The 20762-nt window shown below is 43.2% G+C and overlaps 1 protein-coding gene across 7 annotated transcripts in view; it reads left to right on the top strand.

Annotated features, from left to right (window-relative positions):
• Positions 1 to 18833, top strand: part of SPATA20 (spermatogenesis associated 20) — a 2403479-nt gene extending 2384646 nt beyond the window's left edge. For all 7 annotated transcript variants that reach the window (XM_078654432.1, XM_078654437.1, XM_078654433.1 and 4 more), the window contains one exon: positions 15363 to 18833. In XM_078654432.1, the coding sequence (XP_078510558.1) occupies positions 15363 to 15533 (171 nt within the window). In that variant the 3' untranslated portion in view covers positions 15534 to 18833. The remainder of the gene's footprint in view (positions 1 to 15362) is intronic.
• Positions 18834 to 20762: the final 1929 nt, after the last annotated feature.

Below are 20762 nucleotides of genomic sequence, written 5' to 3'. Positions count from 1 at the left end.
TGATGGACTTGACCTTAAACATGACTCGCCTGTTTGGGGATAAGGCTGATTCTCCTCTAGAATATTTTAAAAAGAGCAGTGCTACCTCAAGCTCTGTGGGCCTATCCAACCCAATGTGCTCACCGCATCAGTTCAACCACTCCTTTCACAGCTTTGGTTGAAGTACTGCTAGCGTGGTCAGCCTCCACAAGGATGTCAGCAGTTTTGCAGCCAAGGCCGTAGTGCCCACAGCCAAGGTCATTGGTCCGCTCAGTCTACCCCTCCTCCTGCAGCCCCACTTGCCAAACCTATTTAACCTGCCCTTACAGGAGCACACTCACATGGTGGGAGTCAGAATCCACCAATTCTTCCCAGGTTGGCAGGCAATAACATTGGAAAGGTGGGTCCGATGGATCGTTCACAGGGGGTAGGCCTTTCCCTTCTTCCCTTCCCCGCCACACCTTTCATCATTCCCCAGTGACTAATGGAGAGCCAGCTCTCCATATTGTAGAGTAAGTGCATGCCCTTTTTGCCAACGGGCTGGTAAATGCTTACCAGCACCAGAAGTAGGATGTGGTTGTTATTCCTTCTTATTTCTAGTACCCATTAAAGTTGAAAGCCTGTGGCCTATTTTAGTCCCCTTAACGCTTTCTTTCGAACAGATAGATTCACAATGCTCACCCTTGCCCAGGTCTTATCTGCCCTCTACCTGAGAGATTGGATGGTGGCATTCAACCTACACGATTCCTATTTCCTTATACCTGTCCTGCATGCCCACCGGCGCTACCTGCAGTTTGTATTGGAAAAGGAGCATTTTCAGTTTGCGATACTTTCCTTTTGTCTCGTCAGTGCACCTTGGGCGCCAACAAAAGTTATGGGAGTGGTAGCGACATACCTTTGGTGGTCAGGGGTGCCAGTCTTCCTACCTCGATGACTTGCTGTTGAAGGCGGGCTCTCACCAGGCAGTCATCAACCACCTCTTGGCTATGCTCCTATCATCCTTGGGTTTCCCTATCAACGTGCTGAAGTCACACCTGAGTGTCTCAGACTCTCCCCTGCATCAGCGCTGTTCTGTACACATTTCAGTTTCATACCTTTCCCGTGGCAAAGAGAGTTCAAAGTATTCAGGCACTGATTCCAATCTTTAAGCCTCTGTCCTGGATTTCAGTGATGTTGACTCTTGGCTCGTTGGGCTGATGGCCTACTGTATCTTGTTGGCTGAGCATGCCAGGTGGCATAAGAGGGCTCTGCAGTGGGATCTGAAGTCCCAGTGGACCCAATATCAAGAAGACCTCTCAGACACGTTCCAATTTCAGAAGAGACTGGAAAAGACCTGTAGTCGTGGTTGCTGGATCACAATTAGATCTCCCGGTTTTATGGTATTTATTTTTTCGATATTTCCGTCTTTATTTAACCATATTTATCTATTGCTCTTTTTTATGTATCTAGCTTTTTTTATTTTGTGTTTTCTGTATCAATGAAGCTGCAATGGGTATTTTTCCACATTTATGTCCAAAAGATTTCAGCAGTATACAGTGCAATAGCATTATCTAAAAGCACGTGCATTGTAAAATAGCATAAATAACTGTAGATCTGTACTTAATTACACTTAATTAGGAAATCTATTGTCTTCTTTCATCTCCCCTACATCTCAATCTGTTCACCTACCGACCTGGCACTCACGATTGACAATAGAAAAAATCATCCAAAGAAGGCCTATTTTCTGTATTTTTCTGTATTTAAAAATAAATACAGACAGGAAAATAAATAGATGTCTGTCTGTACTTATCTGTAAAAATCAGTAAAAACATAAAACTGGGAGCCCTAATCACAATTGGGTCAGCTTCAGGCCCCACCAAAAACCTGACAGCAGTGACCGATGTACCACTTCTGGGTTGCGGCAGCCATATGGAAGAGGTGGAGATTAGAGGCCTCTGGGCTCCGGCAGAGTCCTGGCTCCACATTCTGGAGCTGAAGGCCATCCACTTGGGGCTCAAAGCTTTCCTTCTCCTCATCAAGAGGAGGGTGGTTCAGATGCTCACCGACAACACCACCACCATGTGGTATCCCAACAAACAGGACTGGGTGAGGTCCCAGGTGGTGCTGTGCCTTTGGGCATGGCTGGGCCCCCAGAAACTTTTTCTGGTGGCAAGCGACCTGTTGCTCCCCTTCAAAGCCAGAGTGGGCGAACTCAGCTGTTGGAGCCATGTAGCTCACGAGTGCCAGCTACACCGGGAGGTAAATTAGGAGAACCTTGTTTCCATCTATATGCCACAGCTGCGAACATGCAATGTCAGCACTTCTGCATGTTGGAGTTTCCAAGGCATCTTTAACACGGAGACGTGTTCCATCTTGGGTGGCACTCTGGACTCCTGCATGCCTTTCCACTTATAACACTTGTGCTCTGAGTTCTCAAGAAGCATGGATCTGCCAAGCACAAGTCAACATAGTGGCTCTGGTTTGGGCACAGAGAGTAAGAACTCCTCTGCTTGAGTATCTGTCCTCCGATCTGTTTGCCCCTTCGGGAGGATCAGCTTTTGCAGCCTAGGTCTTTGCTCTCTCCACCTTTGTACTTCGAGATTGAGGAGTGACAGCTGACCCCCTTCGACCTTTGTCCAGTGATGGTTGATATCATCTTGGCAACCAGACGTCGCTCGACGAAAACTCTATGGGCCAGATGTAGGTAAATATCATTTACCAATTCTAAAATACCGAATTTTACCGATTCGGTATTTTAGAATTGGTAAATGATTTAGTGATGCGGTATTCCCCATTCATTCCTATGGGCCTGGAGGCCCATAGGAATTCATGAGAATTACTGATTCGGTAAATACCGAATCGGTAATAGGGGGTAGACTTACAAGGGTGGCAGGGTGTCACATTGACACCCTGTTGCACCCCTGTATGGTGCATGGGTGCACATGTGGCACACATACATGCCCTGAGGGCATGTATGTCTGCCACATGGCACAGTTGAAAAAAACACAAAATTGCTTTTTTTAAGGTTTTCGATATTTACCACCAACTATTAGTTGGTGGTAAATACCGAATCCTTAATACACATGAGCACTCTTAGATGTGCTTGCTACATATCATCTACCGATTCGGTAAATACCGAATTGGTAACATCCGATTCGGTATTTACAGATTCGCATTTACTGAATCAGTATTTTTTGGGCTCCTACATTACAAATTCTCAATACCGGTCGGTAACAGCCAAAAATCGGTTATTACGGCCGTTATCGACCAGTATTGGGCGACCTACATCTGGCCCTATATGTCTGTCTTTGGGACAAACTTGTGGTTTGGTGCGGCACATTCCAGATTGACCCCCTCCGATGCAAGTTATCTGATATTCTTTTGTTTGTTTTGTCCCACACCCAGCAAGGCTTTGCTTTGTTCACAGTTAACGTTTATCTTTTGTCCCTCTCTCCCTTCTTACAGTTGCAGATCAGTCCTTGTTGTTTAACACCTTCCGCGCTAAGAGTTTTACCGCGCTGCGCTGAAGATTTGCAATTACCGCGTTACATGACGAGCTCAGCTCGTCATGAGCGTACGACAGGCGTACCTCATGACGAGCTGAGCTCGTCATGAGCGTGGAAGGGGTGAAGTCACCAGTTGTGATGAGATTTTTGAAAGAAATGTTTCCTCCTTCGCCCTTGAGACCATAATCTGGCCCTCACTTATTTAATGAGCACTCATTGGAGCTGCTTTACAGACTCCCTTGCAATTCCTTACCATTTAAATGGTGTTCCATGAAGCTATCGCCTTGGCACGGCATGTGAGTGAGCTTCAGAGTCTATGAGTTATTCCACTGTACATACCTTTTTAGTAGACATACTGGTTCTAAGGACATGAGCATAATTTCTAATGTCACTCTGCTGATGTTCTGTGCTGCACTTCACCCCTGTAAGGAGGAGGAGATCCCAAAAGAGCACTCAGCTCCATTCACAGAGCCAAATATGCTGAAGTTGAGAAATCTGCAGCTAAAAGTCTCCATCAGAATAACAGGTTCCTACCTTTGGTAATGCTCTTTTTGGTAGAGAAACTAGCTACAGATTCATCACCGACCCTCTCATCCTCCCTGTCTGTGACCGGATTCTATCCATTAATAAGATCCCAAGTCTAGAAATCTGCACACTGGTCACATTGGGGGCTCAACATCTGAGGGCGCAGACATCCTCGAAAGCAACTGGCTCAGTGCACAGCGGTTGCATCTATATAGGCTCTGCACGTCATTTCCAGACCGGAACGGTGTCAGTGCAGAGCTTCAAGGTACCATCTGATTGCAGTCCGGGGTACTGCTGAAAAGTTTCTGGGTCCAGTCTGACGCCTGGGGAATATTCAAACCTGAAGGAATCTGTGGCTAGAAAAGGACTCTACCTGAAAGAGAAAGGTAAGTAACTTGTTCTCCCCATCTCCAAGTGCTGTACTCAGCACAAAGTTTGTGTACAAGAAGAATAAACAGTGATCCCTAGCTGCATGGAGAAAACTCCCTGCTTTGTCAGGGTTGTTGAATTTTTTCGTTTTGTTAGAAAGAAATTCCTGTGTTGTGGGTTTGTTTCTGAAAAACAAAGAATAATGTTGACTGGCCACCATTCAAGTTTTGCTAAAAGTTCTTCTGTCAAAACAATTCTTGCTGAGGTTTTATTTTATTTATTTATTTATTTTGCAAAGTTTTATATAGCGCTGGCTAGACCCGAAGGTATCAGAGTGCTATACATGAGGATCAGCGAGTTACAGGTTACTTAATTACATCAATTACAGGAGCCAAGTATAGACATTGGAGAAAAACATGAGATTACACAATAATATGAGTTATTGGCGCTTAATATAGCCAAGACACACGTCTTATGGGAAATGAAAGGTAGAGGGGGGAATGGTAAACGGGTAAGGAATGCAGATAGTGTCAGGCCGACCGGCAAGGGGGAGAAGGACTTCAGGGGGAACAAAGCAGTCAAAGTGAAAGACAGATAGTATTAACCCAAGATGGCGGATATACAAAATCAAACAAAAAAAAAAATAAAGGTAGCTGACTCCACGGTTCCACGCAGGGCTGGAATAGGGGAGGCAGCCACAACATCACAGAGGGAGGAGGTGGGGAGGGAAGGAAACACAACGGGGAGACGAGGAAAACAACTTCCGACTCCTCTATAGCTGCATAGGACAGCTCCAATGGTCATCGGCCAAGGTTGCTCAGGCTCCTCGGTAAGTACAGTTATGGTTTCCGCCCAGGGGGCGTAGATTCATCGAAAGCACAGGTCCCGGTGCTACTGGGAAGCTCCGTCCGCCTCGTCCTCCAGCTTGCCCCTAGGTCAAGAGTAGTTAGAAAGATGTGGAAGTGACAGTTTCAAGGTCTGCAGAATCACCTGGGTGGCTGCCATTATTGATTAATAGCATTCGCGTGCACCACACGTGCAGCACCAGAGTTTGTAATTTGGGATTACTACAGCTCCCAGGAGGTTTGCACAGGTGCTCTGTTTGCGATGGTCTCCCTTGGTGTAGTCGCGTCACGTGGCCCCCGTGAGTTGTCTCACTTCTGCAGTGACTTAGGATTACATCAGATGGCCCCCTGTTACCTCCATTTTCCCCTGCTGTGTGCCAGTCGTTACGATGCGTCCTCTGCGGACGCCATCTTGGCACCTTGGAACCTCCAGGGTCAATGGTGGGCCTCCTCCTTTTCTACTGGCGTCGAGGACTTAGGTGCTCACTTGCCGTTAGTCAATGGCCCTGAACATTCCTGGGCACTCCTGTAGGTGGGCACTCCAGTGGGGGTAGCTTCACCCTAGTTTTCTGTTTCTCTACTATACGGCGGGTGCCATGATAGGGTCAGTCATGTCACATCGGGGCACCATGTTGGGGTCATGCAGGGAGCATTTGGGTATCTCTGCTGTCATCTTAGCCCCCCGGCCCCCATAATTCAATTAAACGACTTTGTCCAACAGGCTAACCTTTTTCTTGCAGGGAGGAGTCTCCGCATTGGCAGACTGTAATCTTAGCTGGCCGCAGATACAAGGAATCAGGCGGGTGCTGTCAGCCTCACATCTGCACCGCCGCTCGCTCGTGCAGAGCACTCGCCGCCTCCCGCTTCTCACCGTTAGGGAACTGCACAGCTGATCACAAAGTGCGGCCGCCATTTTGAGGTGATGGGAGCTCTAAATATGGCTAGTGCTCTTCCACTGGGAGGGTGAGGTAATGAGCTCTAATGACCCTGCGGCTGACATGTTACACTCCGTACTCTTAGTGACCCCTCTGGGGTATAATATTTTTGACTATATTTTACAGTGAGGGGCAGAATTGAGCATCAAGCAGATATTTTACAATAGCACAAAAGGGTAGCAGATAAAGCAGGAGTGAAACATCATGCCTACTCCTACCTAAGTAGGTTAGAAAAAGCTGAAGACCTGGAGTTGTTCAAATAGGCAGTTAGAGAAATGGAGAAATGTTATAGCAAGAAAATAAATACAATTTTGGAGATAATATATATTTTGTTTGAGGAACCAGGAGAAGGGCAGCTGATTTTTTCTGATCAAGTGTTGCGGGATTACATCGTGATGAGAACGTGTTACAAATATCCAGGACAGATTGTCTGCTGACATGGGTATTACTTAAGACAATATTAACATTGTAAGAACATTGTCTTCAGGCCAGCGGCGCTAAACCATTGGCAGATGTAAATGTTGTAACTAAAAAAGTGGGGCTAATAAAACGAAAAATAGTTTGGATATTATGAACAAAGAGAAGAGAAGCAAAATAATTAGTATGACTGTGACAATGCCAGTCATCTTGCTAACGCAAAGTGCTGCCCAGCCATTGACATAATTTGCAATAAGTGTTCAAGAAAAGGGAATTTTTAATATTACGAGGAATGTGGTTATGTAGCATTGGGAGTGAACAGTACATTTGTTCAGTGTAGGTGGAAGTGAGAGCCAGTGCAGAGCATTACCTCTCCGCATCATCAAAATGGATGCATAAAACTATGGGGTAGTGGACAACTCCTTTCTACCAACATAAACCCTGGCGGGTACATATGACACAGAATAAATGTGGTGGTATATTTTTGAGTGGACATGAAATTTAGAGGTGGAAGAACTCAAGGGAAAGTATTCGTGGCTGAAAAAGATGAAACCCCATATTAGATTGGCCACGTCAAGAAGAAATGGGGATCAAGATAGACCCCCAAAGGAGATCTTCCTGTATATGCAAGATATGAGAACTGGATACAGAGATAAAAGAGTGTAAAGGTGGTAGTGGATGGTCATAATCAAAGGTAAAAAGAAGTTTAAGAATGTGGTTAGTGAGACCTTAGCTAAATAAGAAATACCTGAATTTCCTACACAATATTTCACAAGGAGGTGTAATCACTCATGGATTTTCGTCATATTGCCGTGACTTCCTGCAGATTACTCACTGTTCTCCCACAGCAACTCTTCCTACGTATTCTTGATTAGTTTAGTTTAGTTTTTTAATTTATAATGCGCAACAGGTACCCAACAAAGGGTTTCCCGGCCCAGAAGGCAGGTCTAGGTGTGATTGACGGAGCATGTTCTATTTATCAAACAACCAAGTTTTTAACGGCTTGCAAAAAGTGTTATAGTTTGTCTCATTGCGGAGAGCGATGGGAAGGGAATTCCAGAGTGAAGGCCCTAAGTGTGAGAAGGATTTGCCATCCATCTGGGTGGGTTCGAATTTTGGGATGACAAACCTCCCTTGAATGGCTGATCGAAGATTGCGAGAAGGAATGTATGACTTAGCCAGGTCAAGCAGATAGCTGGGGGAATTTATGGCTTTAATTTTGTGCATATAGGTAAGCGCCTTGAATTTTATTTGGCTCTCAATCTCAGTGTAATTTACGTCGATGAGTTGAGATAGGCATGGTCTTGGGGACTTCACAAAGGAGCCTAACTGCGGCATTCTGGGCCATCTGCAGTCTGTGAATTACCGATTTGTTTGATCCCACATAGAGCACATTACCATAGTCAAGCCTAGATGTAATTAAAGCATTGACTACGGTTTTTCTGGTCGTTTCTAGAAGCATCCAACACATTTTTTGCAGTCTTTTAATGATGGTACAGCAGTGGCTGCGATATTGACTGAATGGGGGTGCATACCAAGGCCTCATCTATTATGATACCTAAGTTACGTACTTGTGATGTGGGAGATGGAAGGTCACCCATTTTGCAGGGCCAATGTTGCTGGTTCCAGAGGTTTTTCTGTTTTCCTCACACCAGTACCTCTGTTTTCTCTCCATTTAATTTCAGAAAGTTCTGTTGCATCCATGATGCTATTTTATTTAAGCCAGTCTTTAGTGTAGAAGGTGTAGCTGTGTTATGGGCAGATAGGGAAAAAATGATTTGAGAATCATCGGCATAAGAGAACATAGATAATCCGGATTTCTCAGCCATCTCAGCCAGTGGTCTTACATACAGATTGAACAGTAAAGGGCTGAGGATAGATCCCTGTGGTACCCCATGGGCAAAGGAGTGGACTTCGGAACCGGCAGTTTAAGAGAAAACTTGGAAAGTGCGGTTGGAGAGGAAGGCACTAAGCCAGTTGATAAGCACCGTGTGGGATACTGTATCAAAAGCAGCGCTCAAATCCAAAAGAATGAGCGCCACTGTTTCTCTGTTTTCTAGATGGCGGCAAATGCCTTCCGTAACCCCAAGTAGGGTGGTTTCAGTGCAAAAAACCCGATCTGAAACCTGATTGAGGGGAATGGAGAAGGTGGTGTGTTGTGTCATACTGAGTTAAGTGAGCATGAATGTGTTTTTCAAACATTTTAGACAATACAGGGAGCAATGATATAGTACGGTAATTACTGGACAGCTCTGGATCCGCGTTTGCCTTTTTAAGCAGGGGATGTATCATCGCGTGTTTCTATGTTGACGGAATAATGGATTCCTCCATTGAACTATAAATATATAAGGAGACACCGTCAAATCCAATAGGGGACAGGGTGCATAATCAGAAAAAATTCACAGAAGTCCCTCAAACAACCTTATATTGGAGAATCACTGATACACTACTCCTGCCTGCCACAGTAACACTATGGGAGGTAAAGAGCTACTATATTTCAAGATACAATCTTCTATTTGGAACCAGTAACTCCACAATACACTTTGGGTAAAAAAGGAAACAAAAGCACACAACAGGAACGTCATCAGAGCACTAATTACACCATACACAAAGAAAATATGAATTAAAAATGTATCACATTTTATTCGTAAAACCAAGATATAGCCATATACATTTAAAATAACACAAGTGTACAATTCATACAAGGAAACCCAAAAAAGTTGACGCAGCGTTTCGGTGCTTATATTGAAGATATGACACCTTCTTCAAGACGGTTTATTCTAGAAAAAATACATACATTTAGTACACAGGCTCTTATATATTCAGACGTTAAGGTGCTTTACAAACAAATACAGAAAAATATATTATTAAAACAATCAACAATTTGAAATACACTAATCCTGGTTATTAATCCCATTCATACAATATCTGTTTGTTTATATACAGACTTTCCTTGTTGTCTTCCTCCTGCTAGATTATCAAAGATTTTATAACGTAGCAAAATAATAAAAAATATTTAAAAAATATATTATAAAACAGAGCCAGAACTGTACTTCATTAGGATGTCTACTATTATGCTCCAGACACACATTTCATGGCAATAATACATAGACAGAGATGCACTACATACCTCTAGTTCTAGGGAACTAGTATTAGTACTTCATAAACCAACAGTCGTTTAATCAATTACGCTGTGATCAGGTCCCGATGTGGGTCAATATGTATAATCCCTATATTATGAAAACACATAAATAATACACTCAGCATTTGATTTCCTAGTGCTTTCTAAATACTCAGCATTCTGTCGAACTAACATGAAAACGTACCTTGATGGGCAATTAGTCTTGGATATTCTGGAAGCGGTATTAATGGAATTCACCTCCCTTGTGAATATACAAACATGATGGTTTGCAGTCTAGCACTAGATAAACAGAAATACATGCGCGTATTACAAGATCTGTCTGTAAAATAGCGAAGTCACGTGTTTTTGCAGAGAATCAAAGATCCTCAAACTGAAATTAATTTGATAAAAAACTACCTTAAGATTTCTCAGAGCCGTGCTTAAAGATACCTTATGAAATTGGGGACCTCGTCGGCATCCAAGGTTCAACTTAACTTTGTTTCTCATTACAATGGGAGACCCGTTCGTATATCCCAGGTCTAAACGATAAAAGGAATATTTGTAAATATATATAGACCAACGGAATTATCCACTATATTATAAACGGTTAAATGTAATGTGTATACTTGTAAAGCGCACTGTTGCCAGCCGGCGTCCTGGCGCTGTATAACGCTGGGGAACCCGTCCTGGCTTTCCCTGTGGGATGGTCCCTGCTGGGAATCCCCAAGGTGGAGCCAGGCATCCCCGGCGTTGATGGGGCCGTTGTGGAGATTAGGCAAGCTAATGCCCAGAGTTGCCGAGTGGGACCCCTGGTTAGAGTAGGCACCGAGGCGAGAATTATCGAGTCCGCTGACCCTTGTCCACGACCCTGCCGTGTCGGGAATCGAACCCTGGTCCCGGGCCGACTTCTGCTTCCGGGTCTGCCGCCTCTCACCAGTGAGCCACACCACTCCACTAACCATATTTATACGATCATAAACCCTCGTCTAACAGGCAGCTGACCTCTATTTCTTAAAGCGGACATGAACACGAATCTCATGTTACTCATTCCGACACAAAATCACAGATGTACATGTGATCAAGCCGTTTCCCAATGAAAACTCAGTTTAAAGTTTTAATAAAGAAGTGATCCCACGGCGTGGAGTGTGGTATTACAATCTGTGATTTTGTGTCGGAATGAGTAACATGAGATTCGTGTTCATGTCCGCTTTAAGAAATAGAGGTCAGCTACCTGTTAGACGAGGGTTTATGATCGTATAAATATGGTTAACCGTTTATAATATAGTGGATAATTCCGTTGGTCTATATATATTTACAAATATTCCTTTTATCGTTTAGACCTGGGATATACGAACGGGTCTCCCATTGTAATGAGAAACAAAAGTTGAACCTTGGATGCCGACGAGGTCCCCAATTTCATAAGGTATCTTTAAGCACGGCTCTGAGAAATCTTAAGGTAGTTTTTTATCTAATTAATTTCAGTTTGAGGATCTTTGATTCTCTGCAAAAACACCTGACTTCGCTATTTTACAGACAGATCTTGTAATACGCGCATGTATTTCTGTTTATCTAGTGCTAGACTGCAAACCATCATGTTTGTATATTCACAAGGGAGGTGAATTCCATAAATACCGCTTCCAGAATGTCCAAGACTACCTGCCCATAAAGGTACGATTTCTTGTTAGTTCGACAGAATGCTGAGTATTTAGAAAGCACTAGGAAATCAAATGCTGAGTGTATTATTTATGTGTTTTCATAATATAGGGATTATACATATTGACCCACATCGGGACCTGATCACAGCGTAATTGATAAACGACTGTTGGTTTATGAAGTACTAATACTAGTTCCCTAGAACTAGAGGTATGTAGTGCATCTCTGTCTATGTATTATTGGCAAGAAATGTATGTCTGGAGCATAATAGTAGACATCCTAATGAAGTACAGTTCTGGCTCTGTTTTAGAATATTTTTTTAAATATTTTTTATTATTTTGCTACGTTATAAAATCTTTGATAATCTAGCAGGAGGAAGACAGCAAGGAAAGTCTGTATATAAACAAACAGATATTGTATGAATGGGATTAATAACCAGGATTAGTGTATTTCAAGTTGTTGATTGTTTTAATAATATATTTTTCTGTATTTGTTTGTAAAGCACCTTAACGTCTGAATATATAAGAGCCTGTGTACTAAATGTATGTATTTTTTCTAGAAGAAACCGTCCTGAAGAAGGTGTCATATCTTCAATATAAGCACCGAAACGCTGCGTCGACTTTTTTTGGTTTCCTTGTATGAATTGTACCCTTGTGTTATTTTAAATGTATATGGCTATATCTTGTTTTTACGAATAAAATGTGATACATTTTTAATTCATATTTTCTCTGTGTATGGTGTAATTAGTGCTCTGATGACGTTCTTGTTGCGTGCTTTGGTTTCCTTTTTTACCCAAAGTGTATTGTGGAGTTACTGGTTCCAAATAGAATATTGTATCTTGAAATATAGTAGCTCTTTACCTCCCATAGTGTTACTGTGGCAGGCAGGAGTAGTGTATTAGTTATTCTCCAATGTAAGGTTGTTTGAGGGACTTCTGTGGATTCCTCCATTGAAACATTTAGGAGATGAGTAATCACAGATAGTGCTGGTGTGTTTAACTGTTTAAGTATAGCAACGGGTAGTGAATCTTTCGGAGATCCAGATTTAATGTTCTATAAGAGTAAAGTTACACTATCTGTTGTGAGTGCGGGCCATGCCTTTAGAGAGTGATCTGGGTCATTGAAATTGTCCGCTTGATTAGAGGGAGAGTGTGACATATCGAGGAGGGGTGGTGCGAGATGGGTTAGGGTAGGATGTGCTTTCTGTTCTGATACAATATCTTGATATATTTTATCAACTTTGTCGATAAAAAAAGAAGCTAACTCCTCACATTTAGACTGAGTCAGTGCAGGAGGCTGCATTGAGGTTTTAGATCCGGCTAATTCTTTTACTGTGTTAAAAAGGGTTTTAGGGCAATTTGCCGCATTGGAAATGGTTGCATTGACAAAGCTTGCTCGTGCCTGTTTACAAAGTTTATGGTATTTGTTCAAGGCAGTTTTGTAGACCTGTTTGGACGCAGAGGCTTAATCCTTTCTCGATTTTCTTTTTAAGATGTTACAATTTGTTTTTACAGTTTTAAGTGACTCATCATACCATGGCGCAGGTGGACGATGATTGTTAATTTTGTGATTGGTCAGAGGTAGACAGGTATCTATAGCATCGGTGAGCCAGCTTTGCACTGAGGTCGAGAAGTGATCAACACTTTGCTCAAAGGATGGCTTTTGGGCGTCTAAGAGATCATTGAGACTGTTTATATCTAGTTTCTTCCAATTCCTTTCTAGTTCCCGTGCCCCCTAGAGCTAACGTTGGTGTCTTTGTCTAGTGTTAGAGTAAGGATAAATTTGATCAGATAGTGTTCCGACCAACTAGTTGGAAGGGCCGGTAAGCAAAAAATCATTGTTAGATTAGAAAAAATAGGATCCAGGAAATGCCCAGCTGCATGTGTCGGACCTGAGTTTAGCAAATTTAGATTTAGGGAAGCCATATCAGAAATAAAATTGGAGCTATTTTTACAGGCTGTATCTTCTAAATGTAAGTTTATATCTCCTAAAACGGTAAAGTTGGCTGTTTTTATGGCATAAGGAGCAATACGTTCAGCAAAAGTTGAAGACCAGGTTGAAGAGGAGTCTGGGAGACGATAAACAAGTATGCCTGAAAACGTAAAATTAGGAGAAAGAGTCAGCTTGAATAAAGCAGCTTCACATGTTGGGATGGGCAGATGTTCAAAGTGGCATTTAAATAAATTCTTAAAAATAATCGCTATCCCTCCACCTATTTTTATATTGCGATCCTTCCTTACTATGGCGTAGTTAGTAGGCAACACTGCTGCAATGTCTGGGCCTGAGCTCTTATGGTGCCAGGTCTCTGTAAGAAATACTGCATCAGCTTGGTCATTGAAGAGTAGATCGAAGATGTCCGACTTATGTTTCGGCAGGGAGCAACAATTAATAGTAATATAGGTGAAGGATTTATTATAAGGAGTTTGAGGATTTGGGTCGCAAGATAAATTGGTGATCCTGGATTCTTAATTGGGAGTAAAGCTAAAACCGCAATGTGCACATGCTTTGAACTTTGTAATGGACTGGGCTCTGGTACAAGAAGGCATCAGCGGTATCTGAAGAGCCTTCAGTTTATCAGCGGGGTAGCTATAGTCACATGTATTAACCACCGGAATTGGGTTAGGAAACACATACCTGCTCTGTAGGAGGGCCAGGGATCCTAGCCCTGGGCCCGGTCCAGGCGTGGACCGGCGCAGACGGGCTTGCCTTTGGTGCGCCTTTGGTGCGCCAGCAGCGTGTACGCGCTGAGGTGTTCATTTAACCTGAATCAGGTGCAACAACTAGCCTGCTGCCTGCTGATTACCTCCAATATGGCAGACTGTCAACCGGCAGTCTTCTGTGCAGCCAAGTGCCCCCCCCGGTCAGCTCCTGAATCGGCTGTGCAGTGAGTGCGTGCGAGGCTGAGTGAGATTACATATAGAGCAAGGTGAAAGTATTTAAAAATAAGATGATGCTTTGCGGAAGTTACAAACAGGCTCCCGGCTTCTGCCTCAGAAGTCATTATGTTGGAGCACGTGCTCGCTGAGGAGTTCCTTTATCCTGAATCGGGCGCAACAACTAGCCTGCTGATTACCCCCAATATGGCGGACCGTCAACCGGCAGTCTTCTGTGCAGCCAAGAGCCCCATGGTCAGCTCCTGAATCGGCTGTGCAGTGAGTGCGTGCGAGGCTGAGTGAGATTAAAAATAGGGCAAGGAGAAAGTATTTAAAAATAAGATGATGCTGCGCGCAAGTTACAAACAGCCTTCCGGTTTCCGCCTCAGGAGTCACTAAGTTGGAGCACGTGCTCGCTGGGGAGTTCTTTTATCCTGAATCGGGCGGAACAACTAGCCCGATGCCTGCTGATTACCCCCAATATGGCGGACTGTCAACCGGCAGTCTTCTGTGCAGCCAAGTGCCCCCCGGTCAGCTCCTGAATCGGCTGTGCGCTGAGTGAGATTAAAAATAGAGCAAGTTGTAAGTATTTAAAAATAAGATGATGCTTCGCGCAAGTTACAAACAGGCTCTGCTCCTCTCTTGACTCCGTGACACTGTTGCTTAAAGCAGAATTGAAAACATTTGCCTAGGAGGGAAATAAACATGTCTGGAACGAGTCTGGTATCTGCCAATATTTCTGAATGAACAATCACTGAAAAGGCATAGCATTCTTCAGAAGAATTATTGCTGAGGTAAGTAATGGCTTTTAACTCCAGACATATACAGATAGTAGTGGCTCTACAAAGCGTGTAGGATATGTCTAGGGGCAGTTGACAACCGCAAAGGTTAGGGTAGCCATCATGTCTAGGTGATTGTTGTCTTTTTGCATTGTTGGGTTTCCACGGTCGCACACAATCTGGTTGTGTAATACAGTCAAGACAGTGAAACTTTTATAAGGTTTCGTGTTGTTGGGTAAGATGTGGCCTATAGGACACCGTACCAGGCGTTACTGGAGCTACGCTTTGTAGATAGGATGTCCCCTTGATTGTCTCTTCATTGGTAAGCCTAACAAGCTGTTCTGTCATTTCACTGTGACCATTAGACTGTTCTATTTTTCAGGTGCTGATATTTGTTGGTGAGAACCAAACGGGATTCCTAAAGGAAAACTTGCCCTTTCTCGCCTCGTTGGAGAGAAAAGATGGAAAAGCGACCGCTTACATCTGTGAGAAGTTCTCCTGCTCTCTGCCTGTTACAGATTCCAAGGATTTGCCGAAACTGCTTCAGTCTTGAGAAACATCTGTCCAATTCTGTCAGTTTGAAAGCAGCACCGCTTCAATGAACCTCTGCAGTGTGTGAGGGGGTTCTCTTCAGCTCAGTCCTTCTGTCTTTCTGGTGTTTTTTTCTGTCTATAATAATATATATACCTGTGTTCTCTTCACGCTATGCCATACACCAGTCCCACACACACACACACACCTTTTTGTGTCCATTCCTCAGCCTGCAAACCCCTCAAGTTATTGCCACACTGCTCAGTCCAAGTATTACTTCAAAGATTCATCTGCTACTGCCTCACCCTAGGCACCCACCATTTTGTGTTTACGCACCGCCACACTGTATACACACACCTCCGTTCTAACTATACATCCACTACTCAATCCACACCCCCAAGCTATACACACCAGTATGCACACCCTCAAGAATTATACAGGCTCCTCCTAAGTTTAACTCTCATTTTGCACTACAGCAACCACAAACACAACCATCGGCTGCCCCCTCCTACCAGTCCTTCTTTTGGCACCCACATAAACTACAGTTCATCCATTCATGGCCTCCCAAACTCTACAGGTATTCATTAGTCTCCATAACCAAACTATTCACCCATCCTGCAGTCTGCAGAGACTCCTAAAATATATGCCTGTCAGTCCGTACATCGGCCAAAATTTACTCTCAAATCTCATTCACTCTGCTGCCCAGACTATTAATTCAACCTTCAGTCTTCATCACCCCCTTTTTATACACCTATCTCCTAGTGTGCTAACCTGCACTATATACAAAACTCTCACTTCATGTCTCCTAGATTATACAACACTCTTCTCTGTCTGCACACTACTTCAAGCAATGAGCACACTCTGTATTCAGCTCCCCAGATCATGCTCCTATCCCTCAGTCCAAAAACACTACAAGCTATACCATATGTGCCCCACCCCACATCCTCTTAAACGCCATACCCATCCATCAATGTGCTCCGCAAACCTTACACCCACACTTAAGTGCCTGGAGTCTGGACCCACCCTAAATACACAACAAATCTTGAGTTCGAAACAATATTCATAGACTCATCAGTCAGTGCTGGCAACCACCGCCAAACTATTTACAACTAACCTTCTCAGACATACACGCACTCACTTCTTTTCTGTACTCTCAATGATTTGTTCACATTCACCTCTCAATCAACATGGCTCCCAGCAGGAAATGGACAGCTGTGCACACCCACTGTTCTATTGACACAGAAATGACCCTCCCCTGGAAAGGCTCCTGCCCATCAGTTGGCACAGCACATTCTGTTCCTAGAAAAAATATTTATACACCCACACTTGAGTCTGCTCCAGAGACTTTCTGCTCCCTCGATCCCAAAAACAATTATGCGCAGAGACCACTTAGTAATTTGGCACCTAGTCAGTAACATTAGTTGGTCACTCTACGGTATGCCTCCAATTCGGGGACTACACGCATGAGTGCGTTATTTTGTGCAGTGGAGGCGATAGTTTGCATTTTGTGTTGGAGTGCTGAAGATGAGAGCATGGGAGACGTCATTGTATGGGTGCAGTGGAGTAGTGGAAAACATGATTGGTGAATTGAAGTAGGGGAATACGTTGCGATTGCAAAGGAGGTTTACATGCTTGGGAGGGCACCGACTGTAGCTTGCAGCGGTCTTGGAAGCTGTGTTTGAAAATTGAGATGCAGGTAGGGTGGGGTTGATATGGTTCCATTTATGGGTGGAAGGTGTGATGGCATTGCTGAAAGTTGTGATTAAAAAGTGGGTTTCCGCAGTAGAAGTGGGGAGCTGTGATTGCATTAAAGATTTTTAGTGAGGAGTGTTTCCATTTATGGTCAGGAGCTTGTGTGTAGGAATGGTTATTGCAAGTTGTACTGTGTGTCTGGAGTAATTTACATATAGAGGGGTTGTTGGAGGACTGATGATGGGAGAAGGGTTCCCAGTAAAGAGTGGAAACACGTTTGTTGTTGCAAATGACAGGTGTTTAGACAAAATATGGGAGAAAAAAAGTTGTGTGGACAAAATATTGTGTCAAGAATAACGACGACAAAAATGTTGTGCAAGTAAGTTTCTATAGGTAAGCACAGTTTTACTATATAGAACTGCACATATATGTACCTTGATGATATATGTATATCTTCAAGATACGTAGATGTGTAGTTAACAATAGTAAACCTATACTTACCTTCTCGATATTTTTATCATCTATACTTTTGACACAATACTCTGTCCACACAATATTTTTGTTTCCGATATTCTGCCAGTGATCATAATGACAACTAATGTGAAGGGAATATTGATGGTTGTGTGCGAGCAGCTGGGCAGCATTAGGGATGTCAGCTGGATGTGTAAGAGAAATTATAGCCAGGGGCTGTATTCAAGAGTAGAGTGGAAACTGTTAGTGGTTAGTGTTGAGGGTCACAGTGGGCCTTTTAATGTGTAATGTGTAATGTAGTCACCCATTCATAACAGAGCTCTGCCTTAACTTGTGGATCTCAGAATTCTCATTTTACCTGAAGGGAACATCTAGGTCAATTCTCCGGACCTGTAACTAGGATCTTACTTGTGAGAAAAACTTGCCTGTAAATCCTTCCAGAAGCCAAAGAAAGAATTTTGTCGTCCATGATCTCTGTCAGCTGATGGTTAGTTGGCCTTCTGTTTAGGCCAAACATTGAGTTTGTCTTGGCACTTGCTAATCAAGCACCATCTCTGATCTCTGCTGTTTGGGGTCCGTATGTGGAGATCTGTACAATACGACAAATTGCTTAACGGCTTCAAACATAGGTCTGTGCAATCAGCTCAACTCGACAACTCATCTAAGGTCCGAGTATAAAAAATGTATAGTCCAAAAGTAACTCTTTGCCTGAGTCGCGAGTCCAAAAAACCTGTGCTTCCTAGTGGATTGTTCATTCGTTAAGCCTTACACAGGTCTGTGCAAGCTTAGGGACGGTGCCACTGTAAGAAGCCTGGGGCAGTATCGGGGTGGCATGTCTTTGCATTTCACACTCTGGGGCATCAGCGCTGTAGACATTTTCACCTACATCCTCACCACTTCATAGGCTTAGCTTGAGTTCATTGTTTTTCACTTTGCTATCCTATACACGTTTTGTTTTGATCTCGTTCCTTTTATTTAAGTTTCTCATTTCTGAACGCTCTCTTAAAATCCGAGATATGAATTGATATGAACATATACTTGCATATAGCAAAAATCGGCTGATGGTTGTGATTCTACAGAAATGGAAAAATGTAGACAGTAATGATTCTAAAATCAAATAAACCCGCTTATTTTTGCAGTTTAAATGTACACGATGACATTTCTGGAATGTTTGTGTATTTATGACTGGATATGCATGCTGTTTCTGGTGGTTGAAGAAGTAAAACAGGTGAGTTTGTCCTATCTGAAGACATAATGTCGATGAGTTTCCAGGCCTGGCTACCGAATCTTTATAAGTTTGCCCTGCTCTCCCCCCCAACAAGTAAAAGATTGATGCAGTTGTTTTTAAGCCTATCTTCTATATTATTACTGTAGGCCACTGTACAGTTGCTTTAGAAGCCTCTAGTGCTCTAATTTATACCTCTAGCGTTACTATAGCCATCTCTGCTGCGGCCTCCCATCCAGTCTGCCCTCCACAGCTGTCCTCTTTACTTTGGTGCCATCCGCTGTTATGGTGGAGGCTTTTACGAGATGCTATCAACTCCTTCTATTGCTTTGAGAGATCTGAAAGATCACTCAACCCCACTTCCATGATGCTTAAGTGCTACTCCAAGATTATGGGCAAAACGTAATAAGCAATTGAAGTAGAAGATCCATCTCTCCTCGAGGCCACAGCCTCCCCGCATGGTGGACCATTCTACTTCCACTTTCTCTAATAGTTGACGTCAGAAGGATGCAGTAGGATCTGTAGTATGCATTTCAACAATCAGTAAATCGCTGAAAAGTGTCTCCTCTGAGCCTTCAGCATAGCTCCTCTCTCTGGCTGTCATTATTGAATTGGGGCGAACTGAATTTTGGGGTCCAACATAGAATGACGGTTCCATGGATTCAGCAACTCACATAGACACACTTCATCCTTGAACTATTGCCCTGGGTTCGGAACAGTGTCCTATAAGGCACAGGAACCCATTGCTGCCAGCAGACATCTCAACCATCTTTCGTAAGTTCCTTAATAGTCTTAATGCTGCTGGAGGCTCCATGGAAGCTGATGCATGGTGCCGTCTGTCTCCTTCGATTCACTGGTGCTACAAGAGAGATCCAGTTTCATAGAATTTTCTCTGGTTTCTAAAGCAGTACCGGTTCCAAAACAGAAAACCATCCACAAAGCCCCCAGGCCAGGAAATTCGCCAACAAAGATGCGTATTATATAGAGCATTAAAAAGAGCACGGAGAAGCACGTCCATCTCCACTGACTTTATTATTTTCCTGTGAGACACATTGTCAAATGTACATAAATAATGGTGTCCTACCTTTCACCTGTTTACAGTTAATTTTCTGTGTGAATGTACATGGTGGTGTGAATGAGTGTGTGGTGCTGTGTATGTATGGAGTATGCAGTTCTTGGGTTGAGTAGATATGGAAAATATGGACCCTTTCCACTGCTTGTCATATGGTGTATTTCCCTGTCTCCTTGTAAGGTATTCCCCTTTGGAATAGATCCTTAGACTAACATTCACCTGGATAATGACTTGGGTAACCATGGATTTTGCCTAGACCCCACCCGGCAATGGATGATAAGGAACGTTCTCTTTTTTAGCAGTTTAAAAACTGCCTCTACTAATCATGAAAGGCATGAACTCTGGAGATCATGTTGGACAACTATCCCATATATGTCTTCTAATCTACACCATAGTAAATGTTGAAGATTTTATTATAGCTGTGCCTCATAAATTCCCCGCATTGCTCTTCTCCCTGAAAAGGTTGGTATGTTTTGTCTAAGTGCTAGGGCCTGACCAGAACACAACAACAAGGGCCGTTGTTTAGCAACCTTGCTCACAATGTTTAGACTAAACTCCAGGAACAGGCAGAGAATAAGCACAGCAAACAGTTCCCTTGTGAAAGGCACAGACAGAGTTGTTGCAAAATAAAGCTGAGCCAAAGCTATTTGCCAGAAGCCAAATTAAAAATCAAAACAAATTAAAAAAAAAATAGTTTTAGGAGCAAGTCGAACAAAAAGTAAAAATGAATGGAAACGTTTTTAGAAGTTGCAGCATAAAATGTCAAAAAGACCACCTTATAGGTTGGTCCC

This window comes from Lissotriton helveticus, chromosome 7, assembly GCF_964261635.1.
Source record: "Lissotriton helveticus chromosome 7, aLisHel1.1, whole genome shotgun sequence".
NCBI lineage: Eukaryota > Metazoa > Chordata > Amphibia > Caudata > Salamandridae > Lissotriton > Lissotriton helveticus.
This window is presented reverse-complemented; position numbering and strand designations above follow the sequence as displayed.